We start from the raw sequence: 24,507 nt of genomic DNA on the forward strand, positions 1-24,507 counted from the left end.
AACTAAAAATTATATTTATGTAATGCATGTCAGCTTTATGTCCTTATAATTCACATTTGATTAGAGGCACAGTGTGACTGCCAACACTTATGACAGCACATCATTCATTTGAAGAAGAAACACTCACCAAATTCTTCTGGAAAGAGATTGCAATGAAGTGTCAAATGCTTCAAGGCCCTAAAGGAAATGTCAACCAAACCAACAACAGAAATCACAACATACGGTATGAGCAGCCATAGACTACAGACAACGAACACAAATCAGGATTTGGAAAGATTCAACAAAAGAAGCAAAATTACTCCATTCTCTTTGTATTCACTCTGCCCTTGAATGCGCAACTCTTTTGCCAGTTCACTTCACCTATTTTGTGGCCCGAGTCCTCTTTTGTATTCACATTGCTTTGTTTAGAAAGGAACCAAGATCTTTTTCCGACGTTCACTCAATGCACTCTGGGTTTTTACAAAGTACAGGGCAAGCCATTCCATCAGAACGTGTTATCGGACAGCTAGATATACCTACTTACATTTTGGAAGCTAATAGATCGTATTTAGTTAAAATATTAGATAATTATAATCCAAATATAATATTAACATTTAAATATGATTGGTAACAATATATAGCAGAATACTGCAGATTAAATAATGCTGTACTTGAAAATTGCACTCAATGTAGGCTACTGCCCCTTTAAGAGCTAGCGTTGACTTTGTGGTTAGTGCTAATTCTTCACACTATTCAAACCCCAAAATCGAATAAACAGTTTATGAAGCTCCCTTAGTTTATAGATAACACATTGCAAACAAATAATCTGAACATAGTGTCTGTACAAAATGCCACACATATCTGGGCATTTCTGTGCATCCTTGACAATTGCTAATGAATATCCAAAAACAGCACACATTTTTTCCACGAACCTGCACATCATCATCTTCTCTCTTTTGTGGCACCAATGTGAGGGGTTATGGCAGGGGAAACGCTGTTGCAGTAGTCTAGTGTGTGGTGCAGGAATAGTGACAAGCGAACCTGGGGAGCTTTGTGTTCACATTGCTCTAAAATAGGGAACCGGACCACGGAATTATAGCAAACCGAACTTAGACCACCTCTCGAGATGTCTCCGTTCGGTTCGCTTCGAATGCTCTTTTGAGGGGTCCAAGTTTCTTTGGAGTGTGCACTTAGCACAACAAATTAAGTGAACCGCACTGAGTACCCAAAAATTGGCTGAAAGGGACCAAGTGTGAAAACACCCTAAAATAGGAGTACAAATGTCTCTTGTACTGCCATTTTTCACTATCTGGGAAAGTGACCAAATAACGATGGAAACAAAAAATGGTGTCCTATTGGGACTTTTATTGAGAAATGTAATCCCAACTGGTGGGTAAAAGGAAATGAAAGGGCTGTGAGTCACCATGGCAACGGTGGGAATCCCCCATAACCACCCAGGCCCCAGTAGCGACCAGAAGTCCTCAAGGTTTTCATCCCAATCAGAAAAGTCAATGGTTTCTGAAAGTAAGGCCACCAATGTTTCTTACTCAGTCTCAAAGATATGTTTCTCTTTGTCTGTCCGTCGTCATGAACTTTCTTTTGTCTCTTGGAAGATTTATTTTTATTTTTACAGAAGCACAGAAATAAGTGGGTCGAGTTACAAATGGGACACAGTAAAGACTCTGTTCATATATCACAGCCGCCCTGTCTGCCTGTCCCATTGCAAAACATCAACCCCTCCGTCACATTCCAAAGTCCTCCCACAAGTACAATAGGGCAGAGGAGCGAGGAGACACTAAGGAGGTGTCTCCCACAACTGTCTCCCAGCCCTCTCTGGGAACAAACCAGGGTGTCCCTCACCACCCTCTCTCCAACCTCGTCCGTCACATCCCTCCACAAGTCTGCAGTCTTTTCCTGGTCATCCTTTAAGTCAGAATAGAGAGACAGGGGGTTATGGGTAAGTCATGTCTGTCTCTTCTCCCTGCTTTACCTCCCCATGTTCTTCTGTTGGAGATGTAGGTAAAGCATCAACAACTGCTTGGCCAATCAGAGCCTCTCCCACACTCAGGGGTTGGTGATTGGGCGAGAGTGTTCTAGTAGGGTTGATGTAGGGAAGGGGATGGGGCAGGTTTAGATGCCAATAGTCTGCAGGACTCTCCTCTCAGCGTCGTTGAGATGGCCAGAGAACATGCTGTAGCACGGCGACTGGGCAAACTGGGTCAGGAAATCTGTCAGGTAGGCCTGGAACACAAAGTACAACAAAGTGAATTTAAGACATTAAAATACAACTGCAAAGACACCGTTGAAATCTGTTCAATACAACTTTATAACATTTCCTCAAGGTCAATTAGTTGGAGCACAACCACATCCGCCCTAAGTAGTAATGTTTGTGTGAACTAAATCTGAATGAGAGATGAGCAGATTAGCGAGGCATTACCTGAAGGTCTATCTGATATATGGGGTCCTTCAAGGCATCTGGATCCTCCTCATCATCATCCTCATAGTAGTCTTCATCTGAGAGATTAAAAAAAGACAGTTTGATACCTGTGAAACAAGGCAGATAGAGCCCCAAAACCAAGATGGCTGCCTACTACACTGATGGAGTAGACCTCTGGAAGAGCCTGAGAGAGAGGGAAGTCGTTTTGTCACCCTGATGATTTTGTAGCCACAACGAGTCGATGCATTTTTCATTCTTACTATACATAAACCGTAAATAATAAGGGCTTTTACATTTTTCCACTATATGAAGTCTTTTTCAGCATTGTTTACTATCCAGCATCAACTTATTTTTGGTCTATTCTCACCATATTTGTTGGAAGCAATGAGGTCAGACAGCAGCTGCCCGGCCAGCCCTTCATCCTCCTCATCCTCCTCATCCTCCTCCTCTTCTGCCTCCTGGTCCTCCCACATTCCACCTGAATCTGCAGTGACACAACCAAACAGCTTGGGATTATCTTCAATGGGGCCTACTTGCCTTCACAATACTAAACACACATACACTACCAGTCAAAGGTTTGGACACACCTACTCATTCCAGGATTTTTCTTAATTTTTACTATTTTCAACATTGTAGAGTAATAGTGAAGACATCAAAACTATGAAATAACATATGGAATGATGTAGTAACCAAAAAAGTGTTAAACAAATCAAAATACATTTTACATTTGAGATTCTTCAAATAGCCACCCTTTGCCTTGATGACAGTTATTATTCCCAAACTCTGGCGCGTTTTCCCCCTTAGTTTGGTTCGTTTGGACTGGTATTCATTTGAACACCATCCGCACTGGGGAATGCACTAAACAAAGCACCGTGATTCGTTCAAAAAGGATGGTCTCGGTCCGATTCAATTCGTACCGTGGTGCGGTTCGCTGCAGGTGAGAACGTAGTCCGGACCAAACACAGGGAAAGAACCAGAGGCACACATTATTATTGGTGTTTAGACAGAGCATTTGATGAAATGCACGCAGTAGTCAATCATAACTTGAGATCTCTGAAACATTCTGTGAGTAGCAGCACATTTATGAGCACATCTGATGCAGATCAGGGGAGACGGGGGCTATAGCCTACCAGGAAGTAAATATACAGTGGGGAGAACAAGTATTTGATACACTGCCGATTTTGCAGGTTTTCCTACTTACAAAGCATGTAGCGGTCTGTAATTTTTTATCATAGGTACACTTCAACTGTGAAAGACGGAATCTAAAACAAAAATCCAGCATTTTATTGCATGACATAAGTATTTGATCACCTACCAACCAGTAAGAATTCCGGCTCTCACAGACCTGTTAGTTTTTCTTTAAGAAGCCCTCCTGTTCTCCACTCATTACCTGTATTAACTGCACCTGTTTGAACTCGTTACCTGTATAAAAGACACCTGTCCACACACTCAATCAAACAGACTCCAACCTCTCCACAATGGCCAAGACCAGAGAGCTGTGTAAGGACATCAGGGATAAATTGTAGACCTGCACAAAGCTGGGATGGGCTACAGGACAATAGGCAAGCAGCTTGGTGAGAAGGCAACAACTGTTGGCACAATTATTAGAAAATGGAAGAAGTTCAAGATGACGGTCAATCACCCTCGGTCTGGGGCTCCATGCAAGATCTCACCTCGTGGGGCATCAATGATCATGAGGAAGGTGAGGGATCAGCCCAGAACTACACGGCAGGACCTGGTCAATGACCTGAAGAGAGCTGGGACCACAGTCTCAAAGAAAACCATTAGTAACACACTACGCCGTCATGGATGAAAATCCTGCAGCGCACGCAAGGTCCCCCTGCTCAAGCCAGCGCATGTCCAGGCCGATCTGAAGTTTGCCAATGACCATCTGGATGATCCAGAGGAGGAATGGGAGAAGGTCATGTAGTCTGAAGAGACAAAAATAGAGCTTTTTGGTCTAAACTCCACTCGCCGTGTTTGGAGGAAGAAGAAGGATGAGTACAACCCCAAGAACACCATCCCAACCGTGAAGCATGGAGGTGGAAACATAATTCTTTGGGGATGCTTTTCTGCAAAGGGGACAGGACGACTGCACCATATTGAGGGGAGGATGGATGGGGCCATGTATCGCGAGATCTTGGCCAACAACCTCCTTCCCTCAGTAAGAGCATTGAAGATGGGTCGTGGCTGGGTCTTCCAGCATGACAACGACCCGAAACACACAGCCAGGGCAACTAAGGAGTGGCTCCGTAAGAAGCATCTCAAGGTCCTGGAGTGGCCTAGCCAGTCTCCAGACTTGAACCCAATAGAACATCTTTGGAGGGAGCTGAAAGTCCGTATTGCCCAGCGACAGCCCGAAACCTGAAGGATCTGGAGAAGGTCTGTATGGAGGAGTGGGCCAAAATCCTGCTGCAGTGTGTGCAAACCTGGTCAAGACCTACAGGAAACGTATGATCTCTGTAATTGCAAACAAAGGTTTCTGTACCAAATATTAAGTTCTGCTTTTCTGATGTATCAAATACTTGTGTCATGCAATAAAATGCAAATGAATTACTTAAAAATCATACAATGTGATTTTCTGGATTTTTGTTTTAGATTCCGTCTCTCACAGTTGAAGTGTACCTATGATAAAAATTACAGACCTCTACATGCTTTGTAAGTAGGAAAACCTGCAGTGTATCAAATACTTGTTCTCCCCACTGTATACACTGAACATATAAACGCAACATGCTCATATAAGGAAAATCAGTCAATTGAAATAAATTCATTAGGCCCTAATCTATGGATTTCACGTGACTGGGAATACAGATATGCATCTGTTGGTCATAGAACACCATTTAAAAATTTTATTTGGCACGACAATGGGCATCAGGATCTCGTCACAGTATCTCCGTGCATTCAAATTGCCATCGATAAAATGCAATTGTGTTTGTTGCTCGTAGCTTATGCCTGCCTGCACATACCATAACCCCACCGCCACCATGGGGCACTCTGTTCACAACGTTGACATCAGCAAACCACTCGCCCTCACAACTCCATTCACGCTGTCTGCCATCTGCCCGGTACAGTTAAAACCGGGATTAATCCGTGAAGAGCACAATCCAGCGTGCCAGTGGTCATCGAAGGTGAGCATTTGCCCACTGAAGTCAGTTACGAAGCCAAACTGCAGTCAGGTCAAGACTCTGCTGAGGACGACGAGCACGCAGATGAGCTTCTCTGAGATGGTTTCTGACAGTTTGTGCAGAAATCCTTTGGTTGTGCAAACTCAGTTTCATCAGCTGTGCAGGTGGCTGGTCTCAGATGATCCCGCAGGTGAAGAAGTCAGATGTGAAGGTCCTGGGCTGGTGTTGTTACACGTGGTCAGCGGTTGTGAGGCCAGTTGGACGTACTGCCAAATTCTCTAAAATGAGAAATTAACATTCAATTCTCTGGCAACCGCTCTGGTGGACATTCCTGTAGTCAGCATGTCAATTGCACGCTCCCTAAAAACTTGAGACATCTGTGGCATTGTCTTGTGTGACAAAACGGCACATTTTTTAGTGGTCTTTTATTGTCCCCAGCACAAGGTGCACCTGTGTAATGATCATGCTGTTTAATCAGCTTCTTGATATGCCACAGCTGCCAGGTGGATGGATTATCTTGGCAAAGGACAAATGCTCACTAACAGGAATGTAAACAAATTTGTGCACAACGTTTGAGAGAATTAAGCTTTTTGTGCATATGGACAATTTCTGGGATCTTTTATTTCAGCTCATGAAACATGGGACCAACACTTTACATGTTGCTTTTATATTTTTGTTCAGTATAATTGTGTAATTTGGCTGAACTATATCTTCAAGGCCAAAAAGAGACATTGACATGTGTGACGTGTGGCTGTGGCATAGCTGTGATGCATCACCTTGACTAGGGCTGTTACGGTGACCGTATTACCGTTACACCTGCAGTCAGGACCGCAGTCAACTTCCATGTGACCGTTGAGTCACGGTAACTAGGCTTCTCCAAAACTGCGCTCTGATGGTCATCAGCGCTCTACTGTCACTGACATCAATGCAAAGGCAATCGAAAATCAAATCAAACACTTCATGAGAGCCCTGGCATTCAGAGTTTGAGTGGAATAGGATCCCCTGTTGCGCAGCGAGAGCTAGCTCCTCATAGCTGGTTGGTGCATGGAATAAAATAAGTGTTCCTGTTCCGCAACATTTCTATAGGCTATGCAATTACATGAGAAAACAGAGTTTTGATGGCCTCTATTACAATGAGGAGGATCCTGTCATTTTTCTATTGGCTAGGCCTACTATATTTATTTCTCAACATTCCATATATTAAGCACATTGCTTCGCTTTACAACCAGGGTAGCCTACCTGGCTGGCATGAAAATGAACCACGGGAAAAGTGTCCTCCATTTGCTATTCAAGTGCATATGGATGACATGTATTTTTTTACCCCTCTTCCGACAGGTGCATGATAATGGACCATTCTAAATCAAAACTAATTTCACACACATTATTTAGTATATGTAAAGACCAGTGCTTAATTTGTCAAATCGGGAGGTGCCGGAACAAAAACTGAGCTTGAGAGTGGGTTGACCTGGGGAGCTCTGAGGTACCGGAACACATTAAAAAAAAAGAAATCTAACGAAAACAAACATTGACCTTTATAATAAAGCATTGCATGCATATCATCACATTTGCGTAGTGGCATAGAGCAGTAGAGTTGATGCACTTACAGAATTTGCACACATGGGGAACATTTTTAGTAGCCTAGGATCCTGGAAAAATGTGGCCTTTTATAAACGCATTTCATGCAATTGTAAATCTATTTTATTACTGTACAAATTATCTAAATGACAGGCTACTTTGACACTGACAAACTGAGATCAATAAAAACGACCTTGTCTTGAATCCATCAATAGCCAAGGCCTAGGTGTGTGGGGAGAGGTACATACTGTAGGCTACAATATGAGGAAATGATAGTCCTAAAAATGCTTTCCAGATTCACTGACTCACCCAATGATGCGCAGCTCACTCGCTGGTGATGGCCGATGCGTTCATGCCAAAAGCCGATCTCTAGTTTTACTTCGTAAAACAATATTTGGAAGATGATCAAATATTTCTTAGCCTACAGCATACAGATTTTACTTCTCTTTTCTGCAGAAGCCATTTGCTTTCTAACCGGTTTTCCACAATAGTATTTTAAAATCTTGCAAAAGGCCTGTTTTGTCTGCATGCTGTTCACTGTATTTGATGCGCATTCTCGACTGTAGGCTATGCCTTGTTATTGGGCTAAACACAATCCACAGGTAGGCAAAAAAAGTAAAAAAAGAAGCTATTGATCGTCTGCGGCTAAATTATAGACCTTCTCATGGTGTAGTAGGCTATTATGAATGATTTAATGTATTTCTGAACAGACAGCAGTAATTCTATAACTTTGGCAAATGTATTTCAATTCAACAGAGTTTTGACTGGCCACTATATAATACAAGCGGATGCCATTTTTTGTAGTCCTGCTATATTTATTGCTAAATTCTAAAACATTAAGCACATTAACCCGCTTTACAAACGTTGTTGCCTACCTGGCATTGTATTATATTGTGGGTCATTCTAAATAAAAAATAATTCCACACATATACACTATATATAAAAAAAAGTATGTGGAACCCCTTCAAATTAGTGAATTCGGATATTTCAGCCACACCCGTTGCTGACAGGTGTATAAAATCGAGCACACAGCGATGCAATCTCTATAGACAAACATTGGCAGTAAAATGGCCTTACTGAAGAGCTCAGTGACCTTCAACGTGGCACCGTCATAGGATGCCACCTTTCCAACAAGTCAGTTCATGAAATTACTGTCCTGCTAGAGCTGCCCCGGTCAACTGGAAGTGCTGTTATTGTGAAGTGGAAATGTCTAGGAGCAACAACGGCAAATCAGGGTTTGGCGGATGCCAGGCGAACGCTACCTGCCCCAATGCATAGTGCCAACTGTAAAGTTTGGTGGAGGATAAATAATGGTCTAGGGCTGTTTTTCATGGTTCAGGCTCCTTAGTTCCAGTGAAGGGAGATCTTAACGCTACAGCATACAATGACATTCTAGACGATTCTGTGCTTCCAACTTTGTGGCAACAGTTTGGGGAAGGCCCTTTCTTGTTTCAGCATGACAATGCCCCATGCACAAAGCGAGGTCCATACAGAAATGGTTTGTCAAGATCAATGTGGAAGAACTTGACTGGGGTGCACAGAGGCCTGACCTCAACCCCATCGAACACCTTTGGGACGAATTGGAACTCCGACTGCAAGCCAGGCCTAAACGCCCAACATCAGTGCCCGACCTCACTAATGCTCGTGGCTGAATGGAATTAAGTCCCTGCAGCAATGTTCCAACATCTAGTGGAAAGCCTTCCCAGAAGAGTGGAGGCTGTTATAGCAGTAAAGGTGGGACCAACTCCATACTAATGCCCATGACTTTGGAATGAGATGTTTGACGAGCAGGTGTCCACATACTTTTAGTCATGTGTCTTCGTAGGCTATACGTAAAGAGAATATTAAATTGAGAATACTGCGTGAGCATATTATCAAGTCCTTGACAAATTGTGAATGAGAGACTGATGAAGTGTGTGCAGCCTGCGCAAGAAACAGAGCGCCTCCCTTTCATGAGACTTTTTTCAAATCGTCATTCGTCGCATCATGCAGCCTTAGAATGTATTAAAAATCAAAACATATAGCCCAACGTTTATCACAACTAAAGTTGCATAAATAACTCTAAATTAAGCATAATAGGAGGACCTGTTTCTTTGTTAACTGCTCAACACAGAACAGCTGCATATGCGCACTACCTCAAATCGTTTGGGGAAAATATGCTTTCTATTTAGCTATGTTCAATTGTATTGTTCATACTATAAAATAATGCCATGGGAATTCTAAGCAAATCTTGCCTGCTAAATGAACTAGTGTAGTCCACAGCCATATGGCATAGCCAGATCAGGGCCTAACATCAGGATTACATTTTCTTTAAATCTGCCTAAAATAAATAATGGATTTATGATGCGATGTTGTAGGCTATATTAAATGGATATATTAAGACTTTTTACAAATGTAAATGTTTCAAAAAGGTCAGCACCAGTGGGTTGTAGGCTATGTGTGGAAGCCAGAGATGCTAAAGGTGTTTATGTTAATTCACGGTAAATTACTGTGAGACCGGCAGTTACTTGAATGACAATCGCCGGCTGACAGAATGTAATGACCGCCATAGCCCTGACCTTGACTCCAGTCTGCTGCGGCCGCTCTGGTCGTGTTGGCCTCCACCACAGAAGACAGCTCATTGACGATCAGCTTAAAGACCTTCACTAGCAATGGAATGTTGGTCCACTTCTCTGGATCTGGGGAAAGACAGACAGAGACCTTACAGCCACACTGTAAGATGTCCATACGATCAAAGAGTTGGCCCACCAACAGAAACATATAGCCAATCCACCCCTTGTCTTTGTCATACATTAGACAAGACAATGGGGGAGAAGGGTGCTTATGAGGGTCATTCTTTCATAAAGACAATTTAATTACCATGCGCAAATGTGAACAGTTTTATTCTCTTATATTCGATTTTTTGCGTACTACATGCTAAATTAGTCAAGTGAGCTGCGGGTCGTACTCTTGGCAGACTTGGAGCGTGTGCGGATGCCCTCGTCAGGGCCAAAGATCTCCTCTCCCTTGACCACGATGTCCTGGAGACGCTTGTCGTTGGTGTTGAGGCCGTGCTGCAGCAGCTTACACAGGGCCACCGTACTACACAGGGACAACAGGAGAGGGGGAAACACAAACATTATAAACTGAAAAAAGGATAAATCCCTTTTCATAAAGGTGGAAAGGGGAATACAGAGAGGAACACACCTTTTCTTCACCAGGTGGAAAACAGTCATATTCTACTCTACCATCCATCTTGAGGACTGTGGATGCTCCAGGGACGGCCCTAAGCCCTCACCTGACTTTGCCCTCGTACTGTCCGTAGAAGAGGTGCTGTCGGCTCATCCACTCAGCCATGACAAACTCCAGGGCTGGTTTCCCCGTGGGACCCGGCAGACTGCACAGGAACTCCAACAGAGGCTCCAGCTGAGAGTGGACCAGGTGGGCAAACACCATGATCAGAGACTGGGGGAGAGGAGGAGAGAGATGATCAGAGACTGGGGGGGAGAGGAGGAGAGAGATTATCAGAGAGTGGGGAGAGGAGTCCAATATTAGCAGGGTCTATATGGGTGTCAAAGTAATTGCTGAATAACCATGACGCAAGTCACTAGACAACAGATGAGTATAAACTGAATACTGACAGCTTGGCGGGTTGAAACCTCAACATCCCTGAGAACACTGAATTCCCTCTGACAGATTTAGAGAGCAAAGTTCCAGAGAAAGACAAACAGAAGTGTTGCTTCCTACCTGCATGACGCTGAGGGTCTCGGCCTGCTGCATCTTGCTGAGGATGGCTCTGAGGATTTGGTCTAACTGCTCTCCCAGCTCGGTGCCGGCGCGGGCGATCAGCGTGGACACCAGGCGGCCCACGAAGGCAGCGGTGAACTCTGATGTCCTGGGGTCAAGTAGCTGACTGACCACCTGCATCACGTACCACAGACCACTGTGGCCCTCCGTGTCCCTCCACTGGCCCACCTGCTCCAGGGCCACTGACACATACGCCCGCAGACACTCACCACCGTTCTGAAGAGGATGGGTTAGAGTTCATTTAATTTCCATGAATTAATACATACAGGGGGGGAAAATATATAATTACAAAGTGTACTGGTATAACAACAGTTGGTATTAACATCTTTGGGTCCTCAGTGTGTGTGTATGTGTGTACCTGCATGGTGGTGTTGTCATCCGTGCGGAGGGTACACTGGGCCACCACAGGGAAGGCCTGGCAGACCAGCATCTCAGAGAGCGGGGGTTTGGTGTGTCGGACCACCGTGGTCAAGATGTCTATGGCGGTCTGTCAGGGAGAACACAGGAGACAACTGTCACTATATGACTGACTAGGACCCTAAACGCTGATAGTAAATAAGGAGGCCAGATTAGAGTGGTCACCAACCATGGTCCTGGAGAGTGCAGGCTTTTATTCCAGCCCTGCACTAACACACCAGATTGAACTAAGTCAAGGAAATGATTACTTGATTAGTTCAATCATATGTTTAAGTACCTGGCTGGAATAAAAGCCTTCACACCCCTGTAACCTAATTCTCTAGGCCCTGGCTTGGTGACCACTACCAATGGAGCTGACACCAACCCTGTTAGACCCCGACACACAGTGCTGCTGTAAATTAACGACTTCCATAGTAGCTGGTGGCACCAAGCCAGCGGTGACTTACTGCACACAGACCGGAGGGGATCTTGTCAGGCGGGGCCTGCATGATGCTGACCAGGGTGGGGATGAGGCGCATCTGCATGGGGCCCTGGCAAGCCTCGATCTGGGCCAGCTCCTTAAAGATGTCCTGGGCCAGAGACGCCACCACCGGGTCTGGGGAGAGGAGGGAGAGTTAGATATGGAGGCACAAGTGTTGATCTGTTAGGATTGGATAGATGTAAGCCATATGGTAATACCTCAATGCACCTATGATACACTAATAATAAAAAGACAAGAGCGCCAACTGCCAAGGTTACTATAGTTACCTACCGTTACTATACTTGAGGAAGATGGCGATGGTGAGGGGGCAGATCTTGTTCTCTGCGCTGGTGGTGAAGGCAGGGTCCACGGTGCAGACGATACACAGGGTCTCCATGACCAGGGTGAGCACCTCGGAGCTGAACTGGGCTGCCAGCTGCACCAGCCCCTCCAGAACAGCAGGAAGGAACGGCTGCAGGACGTGGGTACTCTCGGACAGCTTCAACTGGTCACAGTACCTGAGGAGAGCACACACAGAATTACCACCTGCATACCAACACATTTACTGTAATGGTGTAGTGACGGTTTGTGTTGTCTGGCTAGTTGGGTGACAAACTAAAGAGGGATTTATCCATCTATCTACTGTATGCCATCACTGCTTCTACCTGGCCTAGCTTACTGTTATTATGATGATGACTGAAGGAGTGTAATCTACAGCTTGCCAGAACTATCAAGGTATAAGCTTTCCCAAGTGTTGAACTTTGATCTCCCTCACCCCCAGATGGCGCGTACGGCTGAGATGCGGACTGAGGGGGGCTGACTGTCGTGCAGGCCGCTTACGGTGGCCTGGAGGAACTGCTGGATGAGCTCAGGGGACATGGCTGCTGTGAAGCGACTGGCCGCCCACAGGGCTCGGCCCAGCAGGAACGGAGAGGCCGCTGGGGGGGAGAGAGGAAGGGGACAGGAGGTTATTATATAGGCACGTAATGTACCGTGAGTCACGGTCCAGTCCTCCAGGCCTACGATGTCTGAAGGTTATTGTTTCTCCCTCACTCTTCATTGATCATGTAATCAATTGATCGCAATGTCAATGATTGCCTAGGGAGTCCACCCACCTGGTTTCCCCGGTCTAAATCAGACATTTCTTGAAAGAACAATATAACGGAACACGGCTGCCCGGAGCGGAGCTACAGATCCCAGACTGACTAACCTGTGAGGTTGAGGTCAGCCAGGATGACGTTAGCCAGGAAGCCGTGCATATCAAACTGAACACGTCCGTTCTTCACGTTCTCTGTGATGATGGTCTTCACTGAGCCCAGAGCTAACATACAGGCCTCATGGATCTTCCACCTGCAGGAGGGTACAACACAGGAGTAAGGAGAGAGCTGACCTACAGTATGACTGCATGGTGATGGTTTAGCTATGGCGTGCAACTCAATGCAAGCAATGTTCACTCAAAAAAAATTAGGCACTGAGCAAATTTCAGGTCTGCTGAGCGCAAACTTGAACATTGTGAAAATTCTGTGCAACTTCCAGCGCGTGTTTACTGTGAACACTGAGGCTGTACCCGCTTTAAGTTGCAGTTTCAGACAGTGGCCAAGTAGGCTACTGTGGCTATTTTATCATAAATGTAGGCCTACCAGAGTGGCCTACCATAAAAAACTATGGAGAAAATGCATCCCATAACATTTTAACATGGAAATAGCTGTCCTATCATTCGGCCTACAGTAGCAGCCAATGTGTGGTGTTCAACATAGGCCTACATTCCATGAGACTTTTGAAAAAAACATGCAGGGCTTGACATGAACCTGTTCATCAACTTGTTCTTCAGACAAGGAGATGACTGAAAATGTTGTTGTGTTCTTTGATGCAAGAAACCACTTTACAAAATAAAATGCATTATTATTCCCATACCATTATTACAGAAAATCTGAAAATTATCCTACCCTCTGCCTAATGGCTACTTAGTTTATTCAAGCCGGTCTCAAAATACAAAGAACGCCATTTTTGTGTGTTAAAGGGCCGTTTACTGGACTCCCTTTTCAAAGATGTCTAGAAATGCACATGTTTTGTGTAGGAAGCAATCACTCTCCCATTGCTGACCACAAAGTATCTACAGTGGGGAGAACAAGTATTTGATACACTGCCGATTTTGCAGGTTTTCCTACTTACAAAGCATGTAGAGGTCTGTCATTTTTATCATAGGTACACTTCAACTGTGAGAGTAGTTCTGGGCCGATCCCTCACCTTCCTCATGATCATTGATGCCCCACGAGGTGAGATCTTGCATGGAGCCCCAGACTGAGGGTGATTGACCGTCATCTTGAACTTCTTCCATTTTCTAATAATTGTGCCAACAGTTGTTGCCTTCTCACCAAGCTGCTTGCCTATTGTCCTGTAGCCCATCCCAGCTTTGTGCAGGTCTACAATTTTATCCCTGATGTCCTTACACAGCTCTCTGGTCTTGGCCATTGTGGAGAGGTTGGAGTCTGTTTGATTGAGTGTGTGGACAGGTGTCTTTTATACAGGTAACGAGTTCAAACAGGTGCAGTTAATACAGGTAATGAGTGGAGAACAGGAGGGCTTCTTAAAGAAAAACTAACAGGTCTGTGAGAGCCTGAATTCTTACTGGTTGGTAGGTGATCAAATACTTATGTCATGCAATAAAATGCAAATTAATTACTTAAAAATCATACAATGTGATTTTCTGGATTTTTGTTTTAGATTCCGTCTCTCACAGTTGAAGTGTACCTATGATAAAAATTACAGACCTCTACATGCTTTGTAAGTAGGAAAACCTGCAAAATCGGCAGTGTATCAAATACTTGTTCTCCCCACTGTATAACTGGGCTAATAACTCACTAACTAGCAAAGGATTTGAACAAATGTGGACACATGGCTACATGCAGCTCTCCCTTTGATCTCAAAACAAGTGCATCTACTCACAACCACTCATGCTGTAAACACAGTCCAGTTCAAAGTAAATGGCACAGTTCCATATATGGTAATGGTCTATTTGCATATAGGCCTACTGCAGCACTGATTGGTTATGCCACACCCGTCTGTGTAGAGTAGGGGCTGAGTCGGAGAATGTCAATGCAATAGAATCCTACTTCGATCCGTTCTGCCTACAACAAAATCTCTTGCATAGGTCATTTTGTTTTGGAATGTTGCATTGAAAGAGGCTAAAATTGCGTTGATTTTATCAGAATTTCCCACAGTAAAGGGAAATGTTGATAGTGTTAACTAAGGAGGAAAACTCTTGAAAGTTGAGTGAAGTTCAACCCCATGCTTCTCTGCACGGGCTGATATTTCTTCTGCGCGGCAGTCCCGGAGAAGTGAGCACCTGCGCGCAGCTTAAAGGGGACATTGGTCGAAAGTGATCTCCTCTCCTTGTTTTCATTCTTCAGTCTGCACTGACATGACAATACCTGGACAGATTAAAGCAAATTCCTGAAACGCATCCATATTGCTTTCACCTAACGGTTATTTAGTTCAGCGCCAAGGACAAACTGGAGACAAGGAGAGGAAGCCACTAATGACTATTAATTAAGAGGCATCCACTGTTTGCCATGTCATGCAGCCAGTGTGTGTGTGGTCCTCACCAGTGTTCATTGCCGCTGTTCTTGGCCTGCTCGGCTTCCTGCAGGTGTCTTGTTGCTGCTGCCGCCAACGCTGCCGCACTCTCATTCTGGAACTCTGTCGCCACAGCCTATTGGAAGAGGAGGAAGGTTGGAATGAGAAGTATTGTCTCCAGAAAGGTCACATTGACCAGAACGTAAACATGCAGAAGTAACTGAGGAGTTAAACTATGGGGTTTTAGTTCTACAGAGAAACACACACACGCTAGGGCTCTGGTCAAAAGTAGTGCACTATGGGGAATAGGGTACCATTTGATATTTGCCCACAGACTAAAGTTCTCACCAGCAGCAGGTCCTGGGCTGAGATCCTGACGGAGTAGGAGAAGGTGTCGTCATCCTCGTCCTCCACAAACTGCTGGGGGTTGGCCGTCCACACCTTGATCTACAGAGACACGACTACTGATGATGAGGAACACATACAACCGTGATATCATAGACTACTGATGAGGAACACATACAACCATGACATCATCAGGGTTCCTAAAGACAGTGGCAAGTCAAATTCAAGGACTTTCAAGTACTTTTTCAAGCACTAACATTTATTTTCAAGGAACATCAATTTGTAATAGTTCCTATTATGCAATTGTTTGTAGTCATCACCAGATGGCAGTATATCGCCACAACCTCATAAAAAAAAGAAACGTACCATTCATCACTACCTTACAAGTTTCCCTCAATAATATGTGTTTTACTACTTATTTACTAAATACATGAGCAGTAAGTCAGTACTGATGATGTTGTAATTTGAGTAGTGATGAGCAGAGTTTTGGGACATGCCTACCGGCGAACAGACATTCCCTATTCGCATTACTACACAATTCCAGCTTAATGACTGTATTGAATTTTATTGGGAATCTACTACTTAATAGCTACGAAAAAGCGTCTTGATTCCGACTGCCAGCTGTAGTGTCGCCGTTCGGCTGAAGGTCTGTGTGAGGAAAACGGCACGTGAACAGCCATCAGAACGGCAGGAGCACAGCTGCTGCTTGATAAAGCGGAATATCGCGGGCGCCCCTCGATTGAGGCAAAAAAGCTCTGGAGAGAAAAAGTCAATGTAGAACTGGCGCCAGCGCAGGATGCAGCATTGTGTCTTTCCCCCCTTCAGGGCCGACTCACCAATGCTCGCCTGGCAACCAGAGCATGAAACACTTGAGGAAATAAAACTCAGTAGTCTGCCTGGAAATTAATTAGTAAGTCCAATACATTTTTCTAATATTTTTCATATTAGATCATTTTCTGTTCTCCTCTCATTTTAATTCAAGTACCAACTTCAGAAATGTCTGATTTTCAAGGTATTCCAGTACTTGAATTTCAGAGTGCCAAATTCAAGTACTTTAAACATCTCAAGCACCTTGTGCGAACCCTGCATCATAGACTAATTTCTCTCACACACACAGAGGAGTGAGGGAGTGTGTACCTGATCCTCAGTGATCTGCATGTAGAGAATGATGTAGTAGATGAGCTCAGGAAGAGCCTTCTTCACTGTACTCTTGAACTTGCTGTTCTCCAGCAACGTGTGGACAAACTCAAAGATACTAAACACCAGGTTCTCAAAGCCCAGAACCTCACCTGGAAGAAAAACGCACAGTTGGTAGCTCAGTTGGTAGACCATGGCGCTTGCAACGCCAGGATAGTTGTTTCGATTTCCGGGACCACCCGTACATAAAATGTATGCAATCATGACTTAGTAGCTTTGGATAAAAGCGTTTCTTAAAATGGCGCATGCATAGATATATATCTACCTATATCTATCTATATATACACACACATATACAAACACACACACATACATCCACTACCGTTCAAAAGTTTGGGGTCACTTAGGAATTTCCTTGTTTTCGAAAGAAAAGCAATTTTTTTGTCCATTAAAACATAAAATTGATCAGAAATACAGTGTAGACATTGTTAATGTTGTAAATGGTTATTGTAGCTGGGAACGGCTGATTTTTAATGGAATATCTACATAGGCGTACAGAGGCCCATTATCATCAACCATCAGTCATGTGTTCCAATGGCACGTTGTGTTTGCTAATCCAAGTTTATCATTTTAAAAGTCTAATTGATCATTAGAAAACCCTTTTGCAATTATGTTAGCACAGCTGAAAACTGTTGTGCTGATTAAAGAAGCAATAAAACTGCCCTTCTTGAGACTAGTTGAGTATCTGGAGCATCTGCAATTGTGGGTTCGATTACAGGCTCAAAATGTCCAGAAACAAATAACTTTCTTCTGAAACTCGTCAGTATATTCTTGTTCTGAGAAATGAAGGCTATTCCATGCGAAAAATTGTACAACGCTGTATACTACTCCCTTCACAGAACAGCGCAAACTGGCTCTAACCAGAATAGAAAGAGGAGTGGGAGGCCCCGGTGCACAACTGAGCAAGAGGACAAATACATTAGTGTCTAGTTTGAGAAACAGGCGCCTCACAGGTCCTCAACTGGCAGCTTCATTAAATAGTACCCGCAAAACACCAGTCTCAACGTCAACTGTGAAAGAGGCGACTCCGGGATGCTGACATTTTCAACCCTGGCGTTGCAAGCGCCATGCTCTACCAACTGAGCTACAGGAGACTTATGTAAGTAAGGTATGTTTTTTATCTTTAATATATTTGCTAAAATGTCTAAAAACCTGTTTCGCTTTGTCATTATTTTAGAATAAGGCTGTAACGTAACAAAATGTGGAAAAAGTCAAGGGGTCTGAATACTTTCAGAATGTACTGTAAATACACCCCTTCTGGACCAGATCAAGAGGACTTGAGGAAATTATATAGTAATAGCTCACCATCTATGTTCTATACTACTATCTATCTATATTCTATACTACTATCTATCTATATTCTATACTACTATCTATATTATATACTACTATCTATCTATATTCTATACTACTATCTATATTCTATACTACTATCTATATTCTATACTATCTATATTCTATACTACTATCTATATTCTATACTACTTTCTATTTCTATCTACTATATGTTCTAGATCAGCCCATGTAACATATTGATTGATTTGACAATTTAAAAAGTACATATACAGTCAGCCAATCAATCATGATGGCCAATCAATCATGAACTATAACAAGTGATCTAAATGCATGAAAATAAGAACAAGACGGTAAGGTTGTACTCACCATCAGAGTCAATGGGGTCGTCTACCTCCTCTGTGTAGTTGACCTCTGTTCTGACATAAGTGCACAGCTGGTTAAGGAAACCCCATTCCCAGGACACAGACCAGTGTTTACCTGATCATCCTCTACAGCTAGGTGAATAGCTCACATTCAGATAGGAAACATTGCCATTCATTATTGACAGATGTGAACCAATGCTACGGGAATGAATAGACACTGAGCTACCGTAAGATGGAAGAGGAGAGGACATAGTTGCAGCAGTGTGAAGGATATAAAGCGGCGCTCTCTGTCAGGGTGTTCCAGACGATGGGCAGGATCTGCTGCATGGACGACACCATGGGTTTGGGGAAGTTCTTCACTAGAGCCGTCACGGCCTGGCGGGGAGAGATAAAGGTGAAGAGAAGGATGGATCAGGACAACCGATAATAACATCTGACCTCCAGATCACAAAACTCCAACTTCATCTAGCCTCCCTGGGTGTATAAATCCTTGTGGTCATCTTCTCACCTTGAGGACCTCCATCTTGAGGCCACTGTCTGAGGAGGGTCCATCAGGCATCTGCAGGGCCAGAATGAACGCCTCAGTGAACTGCTGCACCACGGGGAAGATCAGGGCCTTGGCCGCTCCCTTCTCCAGCTCCTCTATCGCACAGATCAGGTTGGCACAGGTGGAGAAGATCTCCACGGCTCTGGAGCGGGTACGGATGCTGTATATCTCCATCATGGAGAAGATCTTGTACATCTCGGGCAGGATCACCGGAGCCACCAGAGGCATCTGAGTATCTGTCACCTCGCGGGTAAACTCTGTGAGAAAAGGCCAGAGGGATGATGTGAATACACTGCGATACATGCATACAAACAGGTAAGAGTGGAAGCGGTGCACAGGAAAAGGGGTCAATTTGGGATGTACATTTACCTGTGAGGACCCTCATGGCCCCGTGCACTGCGTTGACATCGCCACTGACCAGCATGTCCATGAGGATGGTGAAGAGCTGAGGCCAGGCCTCGGGCCAGTCCCAGTGGGCGATGGCCGACACAGCATATGCCACGCTGGACCGCACCTTACTGATGGCCTCCCTGAGACCCCCAGGCAACAGCTCCCTGATGGCTGCCTTGGCCTGGAGAGGAGAAAGAGAGAGAAAAGAGAGAGATTTTAGGCAGCAACAGTGGTTTCATAACTCCTCTTTCTCAATAGGTTTTCAAATAGCCAGCCATCAAAACTGATACATTTCATCTAGTTGGAAGAATGATGTGTTGCTTTGCTTACCCGGTCTGTGGTCTCTGGGGGTCTGAACTTCTCAGACAGGGAACACCAGTGAGTCTCCACATACTGCTTCAGGATGACTGAGGCCAACTGAACACAACACACACACATATAATTTATTGATATAGTAGTGTAAATTAGATACTGAGATGTGGTCTCACACACCATAGAACTAGACTTCTAGTTAGAATAGAACAAGAATGACAGTTCTGCTTACTAACCTGACGAATGGCCAGAGCTCCCCGAGGGTCCACAGTTAGCTCTGCCAGGTGGACTCCAAACTCTTCAACACAAATGGAGCAACATCAACACACAGTGGACAGATCATCAGGAACACATCAATCATCAGATCACATTAGCCTTACGTGACGTGCACTATCAGAAACTATGATGCAAAATGTCCGAAATGTTCATATGATTTAGAAAAAAACATACGTATCACATTTAGTGCTGAGCGATTACTGATTTGAGGTCAGTTCGATTATTACAAAATAAACACGGTTTTCGATTTCGATAAAAAATGTTTTACATTAAATGCACTATGCATTGTGGGACGAATGCTGTAACAGAATAAAACAATTAATGAAAGTCCCATGATGGTAGTGACTGCCCATTACAGCTTATCACTTATTTCCCATCATTTATTCACATTACTTTAATAAAGTATTTCAGTTGTGTATATTACATTTGTTTTATTTAATGACTTTATTATTTCATTCCAAGTCATCATCTCATCTCTATAGAGCTGCTGCCTATGCTGTCTGACAAAATCACTTATGTAGTTCTTCAAAGTTAATAAGGCATACTTTTATGACTGCTGAATACCAACTATCAATCACAGATCATGTATTTTCAGGTAGAGATACCCTGCGAAGCAACTGCTCTCTATCCCTCTCGATCGCACGTTCTTCTCTCCAGCTCCGTGCCCCACACAGACCGGACAAGTAGGCGTGCAATGGATTATGGTCATTGTAGTTAATTACCAAGTTATGTGCTAAACTATGTAGAATATTGGACTGTTGGAAACTACAACTCCCTACTACATCGCACAGTTTGGGCTTGATCAGATGTATTACATTCTAGTCATTTAGCAGATGCTCTTATCCAGAGCGACTTACAGTTAGTGAATGGATACATTTTATTTTATTTTTTACCCCCCATACTGGCCCCCCGTAGGAAACGAACCCACAACCCTGGCGTTGCAAGCATCATGCTCTACCAACTGAGGTACACGGGGCATGTATCTCTAGAGAAACTGCACATCGAGCTCAGGAAAAAACTGAATGAAAAGGAATTCAAATAATTTAACAAACGTCGGTCAATTCGTTGTTTAAAAACCCAAAAAATACATTTTGGTTAATCGGTCAGCACTTAGGACATTACATCGATTAAGCACCTTTGAGCATTTACAACAAGCACTGGAGAACTCTTCCAATCTGTTTTAGGCTAGTCAGTTAAACTTAGACCCTCATCCCTCCAATGTGCCACGCTCTGTCCCGGCTTTAACTGAGAGTGACATCAGAGTCCAGGAGACAATGTTAGTGCTGACAGCTCTAGTTCTACATAGAGAAGCTCCCTCAGAAAGAGGCCTGCCGGGCCCATTCTTGCTACTGTGACACTGCAGTGGATCCCGACAGACAGCATGCACAATCAGCCTTTTAGCCATGTTGGAGGAACGCCACAGACAAAGGCACTGTACACACTGTCCCTATATTCACCCCCCACTGCATTTTGGATTAGTGGCAAGCTGGTTTAGGGTAGCTAGCTAGTTAGTTACTGCATTTTGCTATATAGCTAGAGTCATGTATTTAGAATTGGGCCAATGCAGTTTCTGCATTATGATGATGCATTTACATGACACTTCAACATTCTATGGCAGCCATGTTAGCTCCCCATTAACATTACATGTGAAATATTTAAACAATGCTATGTAACTGAAGGTCTAGAATTAAGACAATATTCAAAATTCTAAAAGTTGGCCTAACTAAATAGCATATCTGGTAGCTATAATTCATTCAACATGCATTGGATAATAGGGTTGAACGGCATGTGCCGTATTTGACAGATGGAACATTCATTCATTCATTCAAAGGGGGAACAAGGAAAAATACGTTGTTGTTTTGCTGAAATATTAAAACAAGTTGTAAAAACGACTGATGAGTGATGATGTCAGGACAGGGTTCGTTATACAAACATTTGATGTCAGTGTACAAAGGCTGGAAGTCGCAAGGCGGGAATACTAAGATATCAAATTCGCGGGAAAACGTGACATTCCAGATTGAATGGTTGCTATAGCGACTCTAACACGATTTGAGCTTTGATTATAGATTCATCTGAACACTTTTCAGTTTTATGTAAGTACAAGTGCAACGCAGGGCCCGAGATAACATTACACAAGTAATTTGGTAGCTAACGTTATCTAAAAAATGTCTGATCTGCTGTAACGTTACATAGTCAGCCCATCTAGCAAGCTAGCTCTTTGTATTAGTCAAATTGCCATTTTAATTTCAGCCAGTGTCTTCTTGATTTGGTCCACCACCATCATGTGTAGACACACTTCAACACAGAGAATGGAATCAAATTGCTGCTAAGTTTAGCAAACAAGGATCCTGGGGGTACAGTGTGCTTCACACACATGGTTGTTCTGTCAGCTAGCTAACGTGTTAGCTGCTAACTAGCTAGTTGGAATAAGTTAGTTAGCTAACAAGATTAATTTGCGCCACTTGCTAGCCAACTGAATATGAGAGAACCACTTAACTAGTTAGTTAGTTAGCTAGCTACATATTCTGTTTTATCATAGCAAGCGAACGTTAGTTAGTTACATGACAGTAATTGTGTTGTATGTTGTGGCTGGCTAGCTACAATGTATCTTTCCGTACAGGCCCATATGCATGGAATTTATCATCATGCCATTCCACTCTCTTGACATCAGCTGGTCTCGCAATGATAGCATCCATGCTTACCCTCTGTCACTTCCAACACTTTTATTTGTTCCTCAGCGGCTGCTCGCACTTCTTGAACCGGGGACAGGATAGCTGTTAACGTCTCAATCAGGGCTTCTTTAAGTCCTTGTTGAACCGGTCCAGCGGCCGAAGCCGACCGAGGACCCGTCGCACTCATGCCTGCCATGTTCTCACCCGCACAGCCTGAGCAGATCAGCATCTCGTCAGCAACACTGGAAAAAGTACTTCCGGGTCACGTAATTTCTGAACCGTTCCAAATAAAAGTCCCCTACGTAATAGTAGAAAAGTGTTAACCTGTATTTATTCGTGATGTATGCAAAATAATTGTCTAAACAGTAACAATTATTCATATTTGTTTATATTTAAGTGATATTTGCATTAAATCTGGCTTTTAAAACATGCTCCAATGTAAAACATGTAAATAAATAAAATGCCCCCAATGCAAACCACTGATTCTTTGTGCCAATGTAAAAGTAGGGTGGGGAAGTACTCAGTAGGGTCTGTAGAATCTTCTATGGTGTCATTTCATGAGGCTCTGAATAATACTGAGTGTTCTGGCCTTTTACTGTGGTCAAACAGCTTAAAATGGGGTGCCTGGACACTATACAGTACAAATATAGCACTGTACAGGAAAAACGATTTTTTGTGCCAATGTAAAAGTGGGGTGGGGAAGTACTCAGTAGGGTCTGTAGAATCACAGTGGAGAGGGTCAAAAGCTTCAAGTTCCTCGGTGTGCACATCACTGACGACCTGAAATGGTCCCTTCACACAGACAGTGTGGTGAAGGCACAGCAGAGCCTCTTCAACCTCAAGAGGCTGAAGAAATTTGGCTTGACCCCTAAGACCCTCACAAACTTCTACAGATGCACCATTGAGAGCATCCTATCGGGCTGTATCACCGTCTGGTATGGCAATTGCACCGTCCACAACCGCAGGGCTCTCCAGATGGTGGTGCAGTCAGCCCAACGCATCATCGGGGACACACTTCCTGCCCTCCAGGACATCTACACCATCCGGTGTCAGAGGAAGGCCATGAAGATCATCAAGGAGCTCAGCCACCTGATCAACAACCTGTTCACCCCGCTACCATCTAGAAGGAGGAGACAGTACAGGTGCATCAAAGCTGGGACCAAGAGACTGATAAACAGCTTCTATCTCCAGGCCATCTGACTGTTAAACACTCACCGCTAGCCGGCCTCCACCCAATACCCTGCCCTGAACTTTAGATACTGCTCTGCCCTATGTACAGTAGGGAAAAAAAGTATTTAGTCAGCCACCAATTGTGCAAGTTCTCCCACTTAAAAAGATGAGAGAGGCCTGTAATTTTCATCATAGGTACACGTCAACTATGACAGACTAATTGAGAAAAAAAATTGAGAAAATCACATTGTAGGATTTTTAATGAATTTATTTGCAAATTATGGTGGAAAATAAGTATTTGGTCACCTACAAACAAGCAAGATTTCTGGCTCTCACAGACCTGTAACTTCTTCTTTAAGAGGCTCCTCTGTCCTCCACTCGTTACCTGTATTAATGGCACCTGTTTGAACTTGTTATCAGTATAAAAGACACCTGTCCACAACCTCAAACAGTCACACTCCAAACTCCACTATGGCCAAGACCAAAGAGCTGTCAAAGGACACCAGAAACAAAATTGTAGACCTGCACCAGGCTGGGAAGACTGAATCTGCAATAGGTAAGCAGCTTAGTTTGAAGAAATCAACT

The 24,507-nt window shown here is 43.8% G+C and overlaps 1 protein-coding gene across 1 annotated transcript; it reads right to left on the bottom strand.

Moving 5' to 3' along the window:
* Window positions 1-1,324: 1,324 nt before the first annotated feature.
* On the bottom strand, window positions 1,325-22,984 carry LOC311138893 (importin-9). The gene is made up of 22 exons (XM_084173684.1): window positions 22,783-22,984; window positions 20,041-20,102; window positions 19,823-19,909; window positions 19,472-19,673; window positions 19,064-19,359; window positions 18,830-18,930; window positions 18,560-18,618; window positions 16,838-16,989; window positions 15,704-15,802; window positions 15,385-15,491; window positions 12,990-13,129; window positions 12,555-12,717; window positions 12,071-12,297; window positions 11,766-11,914; window positions 11,261-11,389; window positions 10,843-11,118; window positions 10,394-10,560; window positions 10,064-10,197; window positions 9,675-9,794; window positions 2,784-2,900; window positions 2,417-2,493; window positions 1,325-2,220 (listed from the first exon to the last, which is right to left on the bottom strand). The coding sequence occupies exons 1-22, from the start codon at window positions 22,979-22,981 to the stop codon at window positions 2,110-2,112; spliced, it is 3,174 nt and encodes a 1,057-aa protein (XP_084029810.1). The 5' UTR covers window positions 22,982-22,984; the 3' UTR covers window positions 1,325-2,109.
* Between the last annotated feature and the right edge of the window lie 1,523 nt (window positions 22,985-24,507).

This window comes from Coregonus lavaretus (assembly GCF_964263955.1).
Source record: "Coregonus lavaretus genome assembly, chromosome: 12".
Lineage (NCBI taxonomy): Eukaryota > Metazoa > Chordata > Actinopteri > Salmoniformes > Salmonidae > Coregonus > Coregonus lavaretus.

Coding starts and splice junctions, on each gene's coding strand:
- LOC311138893 (XM_084173684.1), bottom strand. CDS start 22,981: ATGCTGATCTGCTCAGGCTGTGCGGGTGAGAACATGGCAGGCATGAGT. Junction 19,910..20,040: donor GAGCTCTGGCCATTCGTCAG/GTTAGTAAGCAG, acceptor TGTTGTGTTCAG/TTGGCCTCAGTCATCCTGAA. Junction 18,619..18,829: donor CTGACAGAGAGCGCCGCTTT/ATATCCTTCACA, acceptor CCAGCTGTGCAC/TTATGTCAGAACAGAGGTCA.